This window comes from Antechinus flavipes, chromosome 3 (assembly GCF_016432865.1).
Source record: "Antechinus flavipes isolate AdamAnt ecotype Samford, QLD, Australia chromosome 3, AdamAnt_v2, whole genome shotgun sequence".
In the NCBI taxonomy this organism is placed as follows: Eukaryota; Metazoa; Chordata; class Mammalia; order Dasyuromorphia; family Dasyuridae; genus Antechinus; species Antechinus flavipes.
The window spans coordinates 200,140,543-200,160,021 of record NC_067400.1 but is presented as its reverse complement, the minus strand read 5'-3'; the positions used below and the strand labels follow the sequence as shown (position 1 = coordinate 200,160,021).

General features: G+C 35.9%; 1 protein-coding gene across 1 annotated transcript; it reads right to left on the bottom strand.

Annotated features, from left to right (window-relative positions):
* Positions 1-770: 770 nt before the first annotated feature.
* RS1 (retinoschisin 1) lies at positions 771-19,283 on the bottom strand. The gene is made up of 5 exons (XM_051990560.1): positions 19,137-19,283; positions 12,708-12,813; positions 6,789-6,930; positions 4,595-4,790; positions 771-1,469 (listed from the first exon to the last, which is right to left on the bottom strand). The coding sequence occupies exons 1-5, from the start codon at positions 19,281-19,283 to the stop codon at positions 1,317-1,319; spliced, it is 744 nt and encodes a 247-aa protein (XP_051846520.1). The 3' UTR covers positions 771-1,316.
* Between the last annotated feature and the right edge of the window lie 196 nt (positions 19,284-19,479).

Genomic DNA, 19,479 nt, shown 5'->3' with positions numbered 1-19,479 from the left:
TTTGTGACCCTTCTTTTAAGGTTTCTTGGCAAAAATACTGGCGTTGTTTTCCATTTCCATTTTTTCTCCAGCTCATGTTACAGATGAAGAAACTGTGGTAAACAGGGTTAAATGACTTGCCCATAATCACACAGCTAATAAATGTTTGAGGCCAGATTTGAACTCAGGAAGTCTTCCTGATTCCAGGCTTGACACTTTATCCATTGTACCACCTAGCTGCCCAATTAAAGGTTATTTAAAATTAAAGTAGCATATAAAAAGCCATTTGCAGTCTGGCTTGAGTGGGTAGTCTGGCATGAGTCAAGATTTTGTTGCCATGGTGAGTCATGATAAGAGTTTCCAGCCTAGAGAAACTCTTGTTTTGTACTGGTCCTCAAAACCTAATTCTTTCTCTAATTTTCTGAACTACAGATCCCCTAACACTTCCCTTTTGTCTCAAGAATTAAATACTATCCCCTAAGCAGAGGAGTTGACAAGCAGGTCCATGATCTTGGGGTGATATCCTATCTAATAGAATGAACTACTTCCAGTTTTGTGGTGCAAACTGATGATGGAATGAGTAAGAGTGAGCCTTCATTTGATTTCTCTTCACTCAGGAAGACCAAGCAAAAATTGATCAGATTTGTTATAATCATCCTGAGCCAAAAAATAGGACCAAACCTTTTATTTCACAGAATTGCAAGTATGAATGTGCCATTATTTAATCACACACACTCACACACACACACACACACACACACTAAGACATCTAATCATAATCACAACTCACTTTAAAATGTTCCTGCATGCACTTTTGAGACTTAAAATAGTTTTAGACCATAAGTGAAGAAAAAGTAATTATGCTTCCTCTGAGCTGACAGATAAGCTATGAACCTGAATCTTCAAACATTTGTGCTGATTCTTAATTCGGTAGCTTATTAAAAGAAAACCTACACCTTCAAAGTAATTTGTGACCTCATTGGTTTTATACGGTTCCTCAGATTACTGACACCCAGGAAAAGATTTTAACAGATAAGTTGTTAATTGTATCTTTTCCACAAGAAACTGGCTTTGGAGAAAGTGTTTTCTTTCATATTTTTGTATGCAACCAAATCTTTGGTTGCAGAAGACAGGTGCCTTGTGAAATCTACACCACTTGTAAAATGTTGTTGCCTTTGTTTTTTTCAAGGTGGAAAATTCAATGGAAATTTAGATGAGGGGTTCTGATATGTGAAAGCATTTGCAAAATTCAATTTTTCTATTGAATGGTGTACTATTCATTTTTCTTCTGAAAGAATGATCTGTCTAATCCTGTGCTACATTGCTCCTTTACAATGCTAAACACATTTATTCATGCACTCCAACAGCTCCATCCTGATGGCGATCCTCACATGCCAGCCCAAGGGAATTAAACGGATGTAACGGGAAACAATGGGAGGCCTTAGGAGATTCTGGACAGAGGATGTTCTGTCTGAGTTCCCATAAAACACCTAAAAGAAGAGGGGAGAAACCAAAAGGAGATTAGCTCACATAGGTCCTGGATGCCTGAAATTCTAAATGCCTGCTTCCAAAGCAAGTGTAAGGATCTTTAGTGTGTTTACCAATCCTAGAAAGTGAGCAAAGTTTTCTCTTGATGAAAGCTTATTTTATTTTGGGGATTTGGGTTTACCCTGCTTTATTTGCACAATAAGTTGCTTTGCAGAAATCACTTTGCAATCTATGTACAAAAAGGTAACAAAAGTAGGCCCAGCAGCGATATTTGTCTTGTCCTAGATGCAAATGGCATTATGGAATCTTCAGGAGTTTTTGAAAAACTTTTAAAAGGGGCAGAAGAAAAAAAACAACACAGTAAAATCCTTGAAGTGCTTGCATTTATTCAAATTAACAGCACTCAAAACTATACAGCTATTTCTTCCACATTGCGACTTTCTCTACTATAGTTTCAAGATTTTGCTTTATCAGCATAAGAAATTAAGTGGGAATTTTGGGGAATTATGTAGAAGCCATCACAGATGAAAAGACCAGCAGATGACAGAACAAGTTTAGAAATTCAGAAATGCACAAAATCTATGTATAGTATTGTATAACAACATATTTTATTTTTTTTAATACTGTAAACAACCCATAGAAGAAAAAGGAAAAAATCAGATTTCTTTTCTGGTAAGAAGAAAGGACCAAATATTTTTTTATAGAACTGTAATTGTGTGAAATAGGAGTACTGGTTCCCCTTTTGAATTCCAATAATGAAGTCACTTCAAGGAATTATTTGTACTAAGAGAACTTCATTGGAAGTAACAGTATGATAAGAACAAATAAGAGCTTTTCGTTTTGACATGAGAATATGGGTAGTTGAGGTGAATATTTGAGAGTATTTCAGAGCAGTCTTCCTCCTGAATCTTTTCAAATACGTGAGTGTTGTCCAGTGTTACAGGGAGGCCCTTTTTCCAGTTTGTTTCTACCTTGTAAAAACCTCTGTATCTTACCCAGAAATCATACACATGAATACAGAGGTCTTTATCAGCAAATTGCCTCTACAGCCTTTTTTGTGAGTGTCATGTGACAGTCTTCTACCTCTAATTAGAATTAATAACAGCTAACATTGTAGAGGTTTTCTATGTCAGGCAGTTAATAAATATTTATTATTGCAAAAGACTTTATATATGTCATCTTAATTGATTTTCATCAAACCTTTAGGTTGATTAATTAATTGTTATTACCCCCATTTACAGATGAGAAAACCAAGGCAGAAGGTCCAGATTTCACAACTAGTAAGTGTCTGGGGCAGGATTCAAACTCAGATTAACTGACTTCAAGGTGCAGGATATCACTTAGATGCCTATTTGATTTTGAGCTTATTTAGTCACTAGGATTAAGTTAATAATGAGGTTGATGTAGGCTCCTTTGGATTCTTGTACAATTTTCTGCATAAAGAAATGTGATAGTCTCTCAATGTCCTTAGAAACCTTAAAAGATTTTAAATATGCTTCAAAGCAATGAAATTAGAGTAAAATGAATGTTGGTTATATGATGTTCAAATTCATTACATCATATTACCCTAATAATGGATCATATTGCATGCAGTTTCTTTAGAAATCATGATATCCTTGTTAAAACAAACACATGTGGGTGTCAGCTCTGCTAAGTAGCTATTTGATGTCAAGCCACACCATTTAACTTTGGTTAGCATAGTGCCTGGTATATAGTAAGCATCTGTTGACTTAATTTGTTGATTTGTTTGAAATGAGACAGAGCAGAACCAGAAGGCTTCCAATATTCTTTCTGGTCCTAAAAATCTATGATACTTCATATCTTTGAATATGAAATAATAGCCAGATAGAAATATATTCTAGTTATTTCTGCTAGATCCAAAAATCAACAAAATATTCTGAAACTATAGCAGAATAATAGGTACTTAACATCATAATAGATACTAATCATTCTGTTGAGTGCTTAAAATCTTCCAACACTATTTCAGGCTATTAGAGGAAACCATATTTTATGATTTGTGGAAATAACTCACAGTTGCAAATAAATTCTGAAATAATTTCATTTAACATGCTTTTTAAAATGACTTAAACCAAGATATTCCATTTCTGATCACTAGTCATGGCTAATAGCTGGGTATAGTTGACTGTAGCAGCTAGGTGGCACAGTGGAGATAGAGTACAGGACCTGGTATAGGGAAGACTTATTTTCCTGAGTTCAGATCTAGCCTTAGACACTCTTGCTGTGTGATCCTGGGCAGGTCACTTAATCCTGTTTGCCTCAGTTTTCCTTATCTGTAAAATGAGCTGGAGAAGGAAATGGCAAACCATTCCAATATTTTTGACCAAAAAAACCCTGATGGGGTCATGAAGAGTCAGACAAGATTAAACAACAAAAAGCAAAGCTTACTATGTGCCAGGCACTGTGCTTAAAAGCTTTACAATTATTTTCTCATTTGATCCTCCCAATAATCCTGAGAGGTAAATGCTATTATTCTTCCTATTTTTCAGTTGGGGAAATTGAATCAAACAGAAATGATTTGTACAGCATCATACTACTGTCTAATGCTAGATTAGCATTGAATTCAGATCTATCCTGATTTCAGGAGGAGCCCTTGAAAAAAAACTGTTGAAGTTAGCCTTCATTCTCCTCTTGAATCATGCTATTGAGTTAATAATATCTGTTAAAATCATTCTCCCTCTGCAACAAGAGAACTGTTCTGTTTTGCACACAAATATGATATCTAGGATATACTGCGACATTTAACATATATAGGACTGCTTGCCATCTGGGGGAGGGGGTGGAAGGAGAGAGGGGAAAAATCAGAACAGAAGTGAATGCAAGGGATAATGTTGTAAAAAATTACCCTGGCATGGGTTCTGTCAATAAAAAGTTATTATAATAAATAAATAAATAATATCCATTAATCTTCAGGAGTAGTATTAGTACAGATGGTATATGCCCAATTTGCTCCTGTCATTTTCATGATTACGTATGTATTGCCCAAGCTTGAAGCTGTGTTAAAAGAGTATATTGAATGAATTTGAAATTTTTCAAGTGACTCATTCAGAAACCATACTTCATTCTTTAAGAGAATTTCAAAAATTCCAAGCAAATGTCTGTCACTCACTCGATTGTTGCCAGTCTGATCCTTGTAGTAAACCCAGTTTGAACCCTCATAAGTCCGGTACTGTACACTGTATTTAGTCATCCACTCATCAGCATCACAGCGTCCCTGTGTAAGGATCCCTGAAATCACCTTGATCTCTTTCAAATCTATCTGTAGCCACTGATTGATGTCCTGGTATTTGGAGAGCCATGCACACCTATGAAAAATATGGCAACCATATTACTCTTGGAATCTAGTCTATGAGAATGTTCTACAGCAAGCAAGTGATTTTATGAAATTGTGTGTGTGTGTGTGTGTGTGTGTGTGTGTGTGTATAAAATAAAAAAAAACAAAATCCTACTAGAAAGCAGATACTGAGTCAGAGATTTACAAAACTTTAAAGGAATTAAATTCTCCTTTTTAAATTGTCATGCAAAATTGCCACTGAGAATTCTCAGACATTTTAGCATTTTTATAAGAGAAAGAAAACAAATCCATACCATCCTTTCCTGTACTTACATTTTCCCAAGAAAAATAGTTCTAGAATTAAATTAATGTATCATTAGAAAAGTATTCAGAGTTGTAATTTAAATTTCTTTTGAATGTACTTTACTCATAGAAGTGGAATGAGGAAAATTCATCAGACCCAGGGTGATGCTGTCCAAGATCTTACATCCTACATAGTTAACGGTATTTATAACATTCTTACCTATTTGATGCTAAATCACAGACACATACAAAGCACTTTTCTCACAATTTTGTGAGAGGCTATATGAGTACAATTACTTTGATTTTCCAGGTTGATAGCACATTATTTTCAGTTTATAAAGGAGTTGAGACTTACCCAGAGTTACACAGTTACTAAATGTCAGAGCTGTGACTCAGACCAAGAGATAAAATTTCGAGGCCAAGAGATCTTTTTGATGCCTCTTCATGGGGGCAGCTAAGTGATGCAGTGGATGGAATGCCAGGTCTGTGTCAGAAAGGCCAAGTTCAAATCTCAGACACTTATTAGCTGTGTGATCCTGGCCAAATCTCTTCTGTTTGCCTCAATTTCTTAATCTGTAAAATGAGCTGGAGAAATAAATGGCAAACCACTCCAAGTGTCTTTGTCAAGAAAACCCCAATAAAGTCATAAAGACTCAGACACAACTAAACAACAACAACCTCTTTGTGGGTGGATTAGAACGTACCTTTTCATTTATCACACTTTCATTTTTTCTTCCTAGATCTTTCTTTTAGACCTTATTCTTGGAAATTTTCTCTATGTTTTTTCCAAGGTATTTTATCAAAGTCAGTGGATATTTATTTTTCTACTCTGCTAGATACTGTGATGTATGAAATTTGTCTGGAAGTTGTTTCAAAAGTTTGTAACATCATAAAAATTTGAGTAGGCAGCATTGGAAAAGGTTTTTTTTGTTTTGTTTTTGTTTGTTTGTTTGTTTGTTTTTTCCTAGATGTGATTTTATTGATTTAAGTAATCCCAGGATGGAGATTCTCTCCTCTCAAGCTGATCAATAGACTCTTGTAATTTATAGCATAAGAGAACTGTCTGAGATCCTGAAAGAGCCATCCATAGTTTAGAGGGCTGGTATATGTCAAGGCCCAATTTTAAAACCTCGTCGGGGCAGCTACATGATACATTGAATAGAATAGATAAATGCAGAATCCCACCTCAGAGACTAACTTTGTGTGACTTTGAGCAAGTTATTTCATCTCTATGTACCTCAAGTTTCTCCATTTGTAAAATGGGGAAAATAATAGAACTGAGAAGATAAAATGGGGTTTTTGTAAAGTACTTTGTAAAACTTAAAACACTATATAAATGTTAATAATAATAATGAGGGTTATTCTTCTTCTTCAAGACTAGTTCTGTAATTACTCAAGACTAGTCCATGCTTTCAGAATAGACTTTAAAAATCAATAAAATAAAACCTCTTAATTTGGGGAAATTGAGGCCCTAAAAATTCTTTTAGTGAATAACCAAAAAAAAATTTAAATCCAGGTCCTTAGATAAGTATGGCTGGATTTGAACTCAGGTTCAAATTTTGAATTCAGGCCTGGTGTTCTATCCATTGAGCCTTCTTGTCCTATATATTCTTTTACAATATTGAATATTAATACACACTAATCTTTTTTTTTTTTTGCTCTACCAATTTGGCAGAGGAATAAAGATAGTTTTTGATGATGACACCCAAGATCTTCCTTGACTTACCCATAACCTTGGCTATTGAGACGCGCCTTGTTTGCTGTCCATGAAGAATACCATCCTATGTACTGTTCTGGATTGGAACAAGTGATTTGGTCTGGAGTAACAGCTCCTGATTCAAAGCCCAAAGGTTTATGGTATGGGCATTCTGGAGTGGAGAGAAAAAGTCAATAAATACATTCTTATATATTATTCAACAAACACAAGAAGTTAGAAATCTCCAAACTCATAATCTCATTTCTGATAATTGTTTTGTCTTTATGGTGGTTAATAGATGGAACAGGGTCGTTTCAGGGAGAGAATGGAATTACTTAAAAGATAAAAGGCTTAAAAAAAAAAAGATAAAAGGCTTATCAACAAGCATTTCTATCTAATGGTAGCCATCTCTAGGGAAGGGGGAGAGAAAAAAAAAGAAAATTGCATGATAACTTTATTACATATTTAAAAGGAGTAGTAAGTTGTACATAATAGATTTGCAGATTCATGTACAATAATTTTTCTCCTACTAGGTTATGGAAATGCTTGTTTTATATCTTAAATTTAGAATTAAAAATGATAAAAGGATTGCCACAGAGTGTTGAACTCATCACCTTTGTAAAAAAAAAAAAAAAAAAAAAAGCAGGAGAGTGGGATTGGTTTTTTTTGTTTTGTTTTGTTTTGTTTTTACAATTAGGAATTTAGGAAATTGTTTTCCTCCATCTTAAGCCTGTGGTTTTAAAAGATTAATTATTTAATAATCCAACACAGCATCCCATCTATATAATGCTGTATATAGTATCTGTATAGTACTATACTATTTAGAAAAGCACTTCTTTCACAACAACCCAGTCAGGTAGAGAGTGCAGATTTTATAATCCAGAGGCAGCCATTTTGCTCAGGGACAGAATACTGAACCTAGTATTCTAGAAACTAGTACGGCCAGTCGTTTACTAGCCATGTGACTCTGCCCCAGTTTTCTCATCTTTAAAATGGGAAGATTAATAGTATCTACTTCTTTGGGTTGTTGTGAGGATAAATGAAAAAATATTTGTAAAGCACCATATAAATGCTAACTATCGCTATTATTCTGGTTTTACAAATGACAGACATTTAAATGCCAAGTAGTTTCATTTCCTGGTCAGCAATCAGTCCAAATGATACATTGGCAAACCTACTAGTATTCAGGTCATATATGATGGCAATTAGAAAGCAAGATGCACAGTTATTTGTTCCAATCTCCTTCCTGATTATATGTGTCAAGTCTTTTTGAGAACACATTTTTGTTAGCAGAGAGCCATTTTAGAACAGCATATTCAAGAAAGGAACAAGGACATGTGATTTTCAAGCATCAGGAGGCCAAGCAAGGTCCTTGACCAAGAGATTGAGTGCATCTATTACTTATATGCTTGCTATACCTTTCCTTGGACATTAAGAAAAATGGTTTAAGGAATAAGGAAAAGTGACAAAATTATATAAGTACATTTCTCTCCAATTAAATCTGTCAGTCAACAAGTATTTATTAAGAGCTAGCTATGTAGTAGACACTGTGCTAAACACTGACTACCCAAAGAAAAATACTGAGTCACTGCCCTCAAGAGGCCTACATTTTAATGATGGAGTTAACACATAATTAGGTACACACAAGATATAGAGACAATAATTGGAAGGTAATCTCAGAAAATGGGGCAGCTGAGTAATGAAGCTGGTAGAGTGCTGCAGAGCCTGGAGTCAGGAAGATTCATCTTTCATGACTTCAGAAGCAGCCTCAGACTCTTATTAGCTGTGTGACTCTAGGCAAGTCACTCAATGTTCTTTGCCTCATCTGTGAAATGAGCTGTGAAATGAGAGAAGGAAATGCAAACTAATCCAGCATCTTTACCAAGAAAATCTGGAGTCACAAAAAATTGGACATGAACAACAACAATATCAGAAAGGAAGGTAGTAGCAGGGTAAAAGAATAAATCAACTAACTGGATTTATTAAGTGCCTACTATGTGCCAGGCACTGTGCTAAGCTTTAGGGATACAAAGAAAGGTCCCCCCCCCAAAAAAAAAAATAAACAAACAAACATTATCTCTACTCTCAAGGAACTCAGTAAAGAAGGAGAGAATACAAAATCAGCAATGTACAAATAAGATAAAGGTGAAATTGGGAGTGAGTCTTAGAGGGAAGACACTAAGATTAAGAAAAAAGTAAGAGAACAGGAAAACAACTCCTGCAGAAAGTAGGATATGAATTGGAACTTGGAAAGAAGCCAGAGTTGACAAATATGGGGGAAAGCCAAGGTGAAGGCATGGAGACTAGAGATGACCCTCCATCTTAGCAACCAGCCAAGTATGCCTGGTTCTAGTCATAATTCTGCAGAAAATGGAATTAAATAATGAATGACTCCAGAATTATTTATTGTCCCCCTACCTTTTAAAGTAAAATCTTTGGAAGAAATAATTTTTCAGTGTGATGTTCCCAGACAATGACTTTGTTCAGTGCAACATAAGCTCATGATCTGGTTTGGATAAGAGATCATGCCTAATGGGAACCACTTAAGGTTGGTGTTGGGGTAGACAACTAACCATGATGATGTATTTTAGGTGACGTTAGAAACCCCCAAAACATACCTCAAATATATCAACATCTGGGATTCCATAATTAGAACATCCTTCTTTTAGCTTAAATCTTCATTGGACCTCCTAGGATGTCAATTGGTGAGGGAGTTTCATTCACCTTAACACATCTCTGTGTTGTTCTAACAACTTAAAGGCAGTATGTATATCTAATCATTCCTCACGAACAAGTTTTCAAGCAAATTGAGAGATTAGAGAAAGGACAGGGAAAAAAGCTATACTGGTGAGGGACATTAGGAAAAATAAATTATTTCCCCTATATCTGATGTTCAATTTTCTCCTCTCTTTTTATATTTCTTCTCTTTCCCATTATCCTTCCTATTTTTTCTCTCCAATTAATACATCTAATAAATGAACTGAGTCAAGTAATCAGGAAAGAAGCAGGAACTTCCCTAGTCAGCAGCCAGGAAGGCTTATATGGACTTGTCTAGTACTGGTAAGCAGAAAGATAGGAGATGCTTATAAATTTATTGTGGAAAAAAAAGAGATGTAGTTGTTCAGACACTGATTACCTCATCACCTCATTATGGGAGGTCAAAAGGGACCTTCTTAGGATATGCAGAAGCAACAAGATAAGTCCAACGTAAAAGGCAAATGAGAGGCTTAGGACTAATTGGTTGAAGTTAAATACAATAAACTGCTATTTCTGGAATTGGTGTGGGTTAAATACATATGTCTGTTGGGAAGAGGGATCTCATTCTGGCTCAGCTTCATCTCCCCTCCACTATATGTAGTATGAAAACAAAATCTGCGCAAAATGGAAAAATGGAAACATCAATGAAGTGCTTAAAGATTGATGATAAAATAATCAAGGAGATTTCCATCCAAAATGTACAGACTCTTTGGTGTCCAAGTTTCCTGCTAAAGAAATTTTAAAAACATCCCTAAAATATGTAATATAAACATTTTTATGTGTGGAAGGAAAGAAGTCAATCTTGTTTTGATATTATTTTTGCTCCCGAAAAACAAAACAAAACAAAATCTTAAATTATTGTGAGGAGGGTAGTTGGAGAGATTTTTTTCCTCCTCTTCCCCATTTAATAAACTCAAAGTACTCTCTATAATATCCAGGATCAAATATAAAATCCTCTGTTTGTTAATCAAAGCTTTATTATTGTATATATAACCAAAAGTTAATAACTTTCCCTATCCTCATCTTTCGATTCTTAACATTTTACACTCCCATGTACTTTGACCCAGTGAATCACCCCCTTTGCTGTCCTCTAACAAGACTCTCCATTTCTCAACTCTAGGCCTTTTCACTGGTTTGTCCCCCAATGCTGGAATGTACAACCTTCTCATCTCTGCCTCCTGGATTTCTTGGCTTCCTTTAAGTCCCAGCTAAAATCCCACCATCTAAAAGAAGCTTTTCCCAATCTCCCTTAATGCTAGTACCTTTTCTCTGTGGATTATCTTCAAGTTAGTCTATATATAGATTGTACACAGTTGTTTATGTGATGTGTCCTCTATGAGACAGTGAACTCTGTGAGATCAAGGTTATTCTTTGGTTGGATTTTTGGAAAGGTGAAGGGAGGCTGTTTGTTGACTAAGAATTGTTTTTATTGTTATAAATACTATTACATCCTCATAATTCTTTATTAATTTGTTCTGCATAAAAATGCCTTATTTAACATTCTTATTTTGTTCCATTCATTTGTGATACAGCATCTGTTCTCCAAGACCATAACAAGAGAAATGTGCAAAGATGGTCACATAAATACATATCCATCTCAGAAGGAATCCAAGGTTCAAACAAGGATTGAAGCATTTGGGGAGCAATTGTTTGCTGGTAACTAGCACATGTACACACACACACACACACACACACACACACACACACACACACCACACTCTCTACTGGCCAAAAGATTTGATTGAAACAGCTCTTCACATTGGCAGCAGTTTGGGGTAGGCTTATCTCAGCTTTGGAAAAGGCCTGCATTTGAGTACTGTGAGTAACAATAAACTGAAGCTTAGGTAGCCGTAATGCAATTAGCAGGTCTCCTTCTGCTCCCAGTGGGTATTGACTCAGTGCATTAGCAAGCAGATGTCCATAGTCTTTTCAATAGGAAAGTTGCTTGTGCAGTTAGCATCACCTTAAGGAAATCCCATCCAGGTTATCTTTTCTTTTCCTGTTATGTCTCTCTTTCTCAATACCCTCTTCCTACCCATGTTCTGCCAAATCATAGGGGTTTTTTTGAGCTAGAGAAGTGGCACAGTCAATAAAGTAGCAGGCCTAGAGACAGAAGAATCATCTTCCTGATATTAAATCTGGCCTTAACCATTTACTAGTTGTGTGACCCTGGGCAAGTCACTTAACCTTATTTGCCTCAGTTTCCTTATCTGTTAAAGGAGCTGCAGAAGGAAACCATTCCAGTATCTTTGCCCCCCCCCCCCCAAAAAAAAAAAAAAGTCCAAATGAGGTCACAAAGAATCAAATATGACTGAACAACAGACCCAGAGAAAGCAAGCAAGTATTTGAACTGGAAACAGCCTGAGAAACTATGAAGTTCAAATACCTCTCCCTTTTACTTTACAGATGAGAAAATCAAGACCTGCTTAAGTGATTTTTCTAGAATCACATGGCTCATAAGTTTCTGAGGAGAGATATGAAGATGATTCTAAGTTCAGCCCTCTACTGCTCTGTATTGAATCCACGTGCTTTAAGATACTCAGTTATGTTGTCCTGGACCTTGCTAGTCCCAGAGAAAAATAAATTTATGTTAAGGAATTGGATAGTATAGTATAGTATATAATGTATAGTATTGTATAGTTTATAATAGGATAATATGGTAATATACTTCTGTATTACTCTTTCTTTAAGTTTTAAAAGAGAATGTTGGAGAAAGGGCAATGAATAAACCAAAGGAATTAATTAATTCCCAATGGTAAAATCTGGGGCCTTTTGAAAATGTCTGGTATGACATTCAGTTTTTTAAAACTTGTAAATCAGAAGCACTTTTCAGACATCCCACAATCAATCCATATAAGACTCTAGGGAGAGGAATAGTTCAATTTCATTCTCCTAAATTTTATAAGACATTAAGTATGGCCTTTACCATGCAAACCTTCATAATGCTGCTGGTTGTATTGTTTTGATAATTCATTTCTTAACAATCCTATCAGAAGAGTCATTAAAGATATATGCAGGATGAGATATTAAATTTAGATATAATTTGAAGAAAGTCTTGATTTCGGCATAGCAACAGTTCAGGATAATACACTTCTATTGGGTTAAAGAATAAACGAAAATGGTTAGATTTCAATAGTTAGAGTCAAAGGATATCTCACTGCCAGATGCTTAACAACAGAAATAAATCCTTACCTGGCATACAGCCCAAGCTGGTTGCTCCAGTTGACCATACTGAATTGGAACTGCCTTGACAATCACATTTACAGGCTTTATTATACCAAAGCTCCTCTCCATCATCCTATCACAACAGAGAGGACCAGCAGAGTAATAAGAATCACAGAATCTTACTCCATCCATAACAGTCCTGCCAGAGTTTTGCATATCCCAGAATGACCAACTTTGTATTTCACTACGATTATAAGCACTGGAATAGTCCAGATTCACTATTTTCCCCTCTCTATGTTAGGTTTCAGGACAGCAGAAAAAACAAGAAATCTGTCAAATCTTTACTCTGTCACTAGTGACTTCTGTGACTTGAGCAAATTATTTAAACTCTCTAGATCTTAGTTTCCTTAAATGACAAATGAGTGATTTAGATTAAATGACATCCAAATAAATCTAGGATCTCAAAATCTTAAAGGCCTTTGAATTGTTCTCTGGTCTTCACAATTATGATATGATATCTATGTCTGATTTTGAAAAAAAGACTAACTGGATTGAATACCTGTAGGGATGTTTGACTTTTACTAGTTAATATAAGTCACACATACTATTGGTGATATTTAGCTTCCTTAATAGCTATCTTTGTACACTTTAAAGTGAACTTAAAAGATTATAAGCTAAAGTTTGGGTGATTTCTTCCTATAGCTACCATTGGTTTATACAAAATAAACCAATACACAAAATACACAGATTTCTTTCTGTGTAACAGTGTAACTGTTACAAAAAGTAATAGAATTTGAACTTTATAAGGTTTTATAAGGCTCTACTTACAGAGGAACAAAGTGGCAAGAACCCTCAGAATCAAAAGGCCTGAGTTCAAATTTAGCTCTACACTTATTCACTGTGGGGAAGTCCAAACCACTTGAGGCCTCAGTTTATCCTATATCAAATTAAGGGGTTGGATTACAGGCCTGATTTTCTTTTAACACTAACATTGTATAAATTTGGTTTGTTTTGTGCTAAACCATTGAAATTAAAATCTTTTTAATTTTTTTAAAACAATAGTGCTAGCAAGTATTTATGTAGCACTACATAACTAAACTCATTTGATCCTCACTATAACCAGAAAAGGGAGGTGCTATTTGTAGCCCAATTTTATAATGGGACTTAATAATACTGAGGAATATTAGGGGCTAATAATAAATGGAGAAACTGAAATAGAGATTAAATTATTTCCTCAGGGTCACAATCTAATAAATATAGGCAAGATTTGAACTCAAATTACAATAAACTCCAAATTAAACATCCTTTCCACTGAACCTCATAGCTTTTTCTTATCATATGTTAACATATTACTAGGATAAGCCAAATGTAGGGCTAAAACATGAAGAAAATATCCTATGAACTATGTTGCTAACAAAATCTATGACAACACAACATTTAACTAAATATTAATGCTAATAAACATACCTACCTCAGTAGATGATAATGCCAGTGTGACTGAGCAAGAGAAATAATGAGAATAACAGAGAAAAATAGAAAAGATAGATATAGTAAATTATTACTTAAAATCATGCATTAAGCATACCAAAAGAAAAAAATAAAATTTCCTCCTAGAAGAAATGACAAAGTAAACATTTAATTCAGAATAACTTCTATTGCTATTAAGAGCAGGGAAAAGAATAGGAAATCTTTTAAAGAGAGATATGCAGAATATCAAACTGCAATTAAAATTTAAATAAACAACAGGCAAAGCAATTTAAATGACAAGTGTTCAAAATGCATATTTTAAACATAATCTTAAAATTAGTGATTTTTTTAAAGTAGTGCAGATGATATATAGTTTAATGGAGGAAATATTGTACAAAATTAGTATGCCTGATACTTTTAGCTACTAACTTCCCACTTTCTGTTTTTGAAAATGAATTTTATACTGAAAAGTAACTAAAGAACGAAACTCAGTTTTGTCAACACCTTTCAGAAGCCTATTTATTATCTTAAAAAAAAAAATCTTCATGGTTCATCCCACATTTAAATTTGACATAGATTAGCTAAATTCCTAACTGCTGGCATTTTTATGTCTTGTAATATATAGACAAATGAAAGAGAAAGACAAAGAGGTAAAGAGACATATAAAGAGATGGAAAGAAACAAAGAGACAGAGAAAAATAAAGAAATCGAAAGAAATGAAAGAGACAGAGACAGACATAGAGAGACAAGAGAGAAAGAATGTCAGTGAGTAAGAATTTGGCCAATTTGGAAATATTGCTTTCCCATCCTTTTCCCTAGGCATTCACTCCAGTGCATTGCTCTTCCAGAATTTATCTCATGTGACAGTCAAATTATACAGGAAACAATAGCCAAGGTGAACTATATAAGAATTAAGAATTATAGGGAAATACAGAGATGCCTTTTCAGTGGACATGAAATCAGAGAATTGATAAACTGCCATTCTCTTTAGACAGGAGTAGAGATTAAAAACAAATTAAATTCAGAGATGTGGAAAAATAAAACCTATTTGTAATTTAGGATTGTGAGAGTAGGGAAGTGTTACTGTTTGAAGATAATAAAGATGAAAGAGGCAGTTTTAGGAGTGGATAAGAAATCTAGCCTTGGAGTCAACAAGACTTTCTTCTGGAGCATTCTTCCTAGCGACCCTGAACAAGGTTCTTAATTTCTCAGTTAAACTCCCCAGGAACCTCTCTAAGGCTCTAAGTTGCAAACTGGTGAGATATATGCATTGAGACAGAGACATTCCTAAGTGCCAGTTCACTATAAAAAGCTTAGAACAAGGTCAAGATCTCAGTAGCTTCTGGTGAGAGTTATCTAATTCAACTAATATTTATTAAGTGCCTATTATGGATACACACACCCATAAACACAGACACAGACTATACATATATACATATATACCAACCCACCAGTAATATTTATGAGAGATATACTGTCTATGAAAGAACACTGACATCTAAATTAGGCACAAATATATATATATATATGTATGTATGCAAAAGAGGACAAAGAAGAAGGCATGTCATTTTTGTGTTCGGGGAAAAAAAACTAAATAAAACAGTTAAAAACAAATTAAAACAGATAACCTAATTTAGCTGGCTGTGATCTCCCAAAGACAGCTTCTCTCTCATAAATTTTGCTAAGTATGTTTTGTGGAGAAAGGCTCATGGAAGGCATCTGGGAAGAATCCTAACGTTATGGCTATGGGTCAATCACTTAATGTCCCAAAACTTCATTTCTCTCCATTTGTAAGTGGAGTTTGAACTTAAATGATCTCTGAGGTCCCTTTCAGTTCTTAGAGATGTGAATGATTCATTTGTTTGCACTATTTAGTGTTGTTGGGAGAAAAATGCTCTGTGTGCTATAATGTATATATTGATATTTGGGACAAAAAGACCTACCCAAAGTGACTATTACAGATATCACTCATAGAAAGCAGAATTATTTATTAGAATCTCAAGAAATGGACCCCATCCTGGTCTGTGAGCCAAATTCACAGCAGGAGAGAGCCACTCCCTTGAAAATCTTCACAGCTTTTATACATTTCAAACATAGAACCTCCAAAATCCCACCCTCTATATGTTGTGATTGGTCACATAAACCTTTATTCCCTTATTTGGTCAGTGGAATGCAATAGACAAGGTGATATACAGCTTCTGCTTGTAATCCCTTCTTTGGACAATGGAATGCAGTACAGGCCTTATCTAAAATCATGTGCCTGGGGCCTATAGGCTTGATCTACTTTAACTAATAGTCTCTGATCAATATGTGCTTAATCTGTAAGTTCTTCACCTTTCCACACAATCCCCCCTGTTATTCATAAATATATATGTGAATATATATCCTCATGAAGAACTTACATTGTGGTCAAATTCAATTAACATCTCTACACATTGCTTGTTAATCTCATCTGGATCATCCCCTGCTACTGCCTCCCATCCCTCTTTCTGTAAAATCATCATTTTAATGGTATCCTCTATACAGAGGATAAGATTCTTGACAGGGATCTTTGAACTATTCTTGTTACCAATGTAATCACAAAGGGCAAACAGTGGCAACAGAATAATACCACTGATTGCAATGTCTGCACTATAAGAACTGTTTCCACCAGCCACCATCAAACCAAGACCACCAGCTATTTATGAAGGGAGATTTCCAAACTTGTACAGACACATGAACTATCCTGCGAATGCCCTTAGTAATTTCTTTTACTACTTGCCCTTTGTCATCAATTTGCATACAACAAGTGGACAGGTTTTGTTTCTCACAGACCCCTCCTTCCTCTGCTAACGGATAATCTAAAACTAATCTATATTATAAAACCACTTCTCTTGTCTGGGTGGCTTGATCGACTAATAGATTAAGGGTCTGAGCAGTTTGGTTAGTTGTTACCTCTAAGACTGCTTGCAGTTGAATTAATCTGTTCAATTTGTATTTTGGTGTCCAACATCCCCAACCATCATCTTGGGCCCATGTCACCAGTCCATATTCCTTGATAATTTGTGCTGGGGGCCAGGCATCTCCCCTCCCATTAGCATCACCAGTTTGAATAGATTATGGGGAATTTGACAAGTAGGCTTCAACTAAATTGCTTCAAATATCCCTCAATACCCCCTAATGAATGCTGGTAGACACAATTAAGCACTGAACCATCATCATAAACAATATTTGACTTGCTCCATCAATGTCTATACTCATTACAATCTATAATATCTATCCTCTTTGGTCGACAAGTAAAGATCCATTCACATTTACTCTCTCCCATCCATGGCCCTGCACCTGTTTGATTTAGGCAATGCCCCAATAAGGTACCCCAGATTAATACCACTATCAAGATTTTACATGCACAGTTCATCAGTTCCTTTTCAATGTTTGTCTCAGCTTGTTTTCTGGATTCAGTTTGGAAGTCCACACTCTTGGAGCGTCCATTGGTCCTTTAATTCTGATATGCTGAGTCCACCCTCTTTCTTGTGTAGCTGTATCTGATGTCAAGAGGATCTGGAAAGGTCCTTCCTAGGTCCGGGTCAACTTGTCCTCCTCCCACAGTCTCCAACCAGGACCCAATCTCCAAGCTAGAACTTATGCACTGTGAATCCTAAGGGAAGAGTCTGAGCAATAAGCCCTTTTAGTTGTAAAGTTTTCAGATGTTACAGTAAAGACATGACATATTTCCTTAAAAACAGATCCTTGGTTTCAAATATTGGATCCAAGGAAGAATTTTATCTTTTTTTTTTTTAATTTAAATTTTATTTTATTTAATAATAACTTTGTATTGACAGAATCCATGCCAGGGTAATTTTTTACAACATTATCCCTTGCACTCGCTTATGTTTCGTTTTTTCCCCTCCCTCCTTCCACCCCCCCCCCCCAAGATGGCAAGCAGTCCTATATATGTTAAATATGTTGCAGTATATCCTAGATACAATACATATTTGCAGAACCGAACAGTTCTCCTGTTGCACAGGGAGAATTGGATTCAGAAGGTAAAAATAACTTGGGAAGAAAATCAAAAATGCAAATAGTTCACATTCGTTTCCCAGTGTTCCTTCTCTGGGTGTAGCTGTCTCTGTCCATCATTTATCCATTGAAACTCAGTTAGGTCTCTTTGTCATAGAAATCCACTTCCATCAGAATACATCCTCATACAATATCGTTGTTGAAGTGTATAATGATCTCCTGGTTCTGCTCATCTCACTTAGCATCAGTCCATGTAGGTCTCTCCAAGCCTCTCTGTATTCATCCTGCTGGTCATTCCCAAGGAAGAATTTTGAACCCCTTTTGGATAAGGATGGTCATACAATAATTCATAAAGTGATTGTACCACATCCTTTTGGGATTTTGTTCTAATTCTTAATAAGGCAAGGGGAAGGCACTTGGTCCAGGGCAATTGTGTCTGTAATGCCAATTTTGTCAGTTGCTGTTTAATTTCCTTATTCATCCTTTCTACTTTACCTAATGAGGCCGGATGCCATGGGGTATGTAAATTCCATGATATTTCTAGAGCTTGGGCAACAGATCGAAAGATTTTAGCCATGAAATGGGTGCCTTGGTCCAAATCTACCTGCTCCACCAACCTATACCTCAGAATAATATGCTCAATTGCTGAGGCAGTTGCCTAGGCAAGGGGGGGAGGCCTCCACCCATGAGGTCAGATGGTCCACTACAACCAACAGGTATTTGAGACACCTCACTGATGGCAGCTTGGTAAAGTCCACCTGTATGCTTTGGAAAGGTCTGATTCCAGGGGGTCTTCCTCCTTTTTGGACTTGTTATTGGGCCTCCCTATTCATCCTCTGACAAACAGGACACCCGCTGACCAGTTGCCTGCTATTGTGTACAAGCCAGTGCCACAGACTTAGCACCACGTCACACCAGTCTTGGATACCTCAATGACTGCCCTGATGTAAATGTTGGAGTACATGTCAAAATGCGCGCTGTGGTCAGTACCTCTCTGCCATCAGGGAGGAACCAGTGCCCCTCTTTATCCTCCTGAGCAGCAAGGCTTTGGATTTCCTGCTTCTCTCCTGGAATAAGGGAAGGTGGAGGCATTTGAAGCAGAACTTTGTACTTACAGATTCCTCTTCTCCAGTCCATTTCGCCTTCTCATCTGCAAAGCAGTTTCCCCTCACCTCAAATGAATCTTCTCTTTGGTGACCCTGCACATGAATCACTGCAATGTTCTTAGGGAACATAAGATTGGTTAAAATTTCAGTGACCAATGCCCTGTGTGCCAATCCCTTATCTTTACTGTTTCCATTCCTTCCCTCAAGTAATTTACAGGATCTAATTT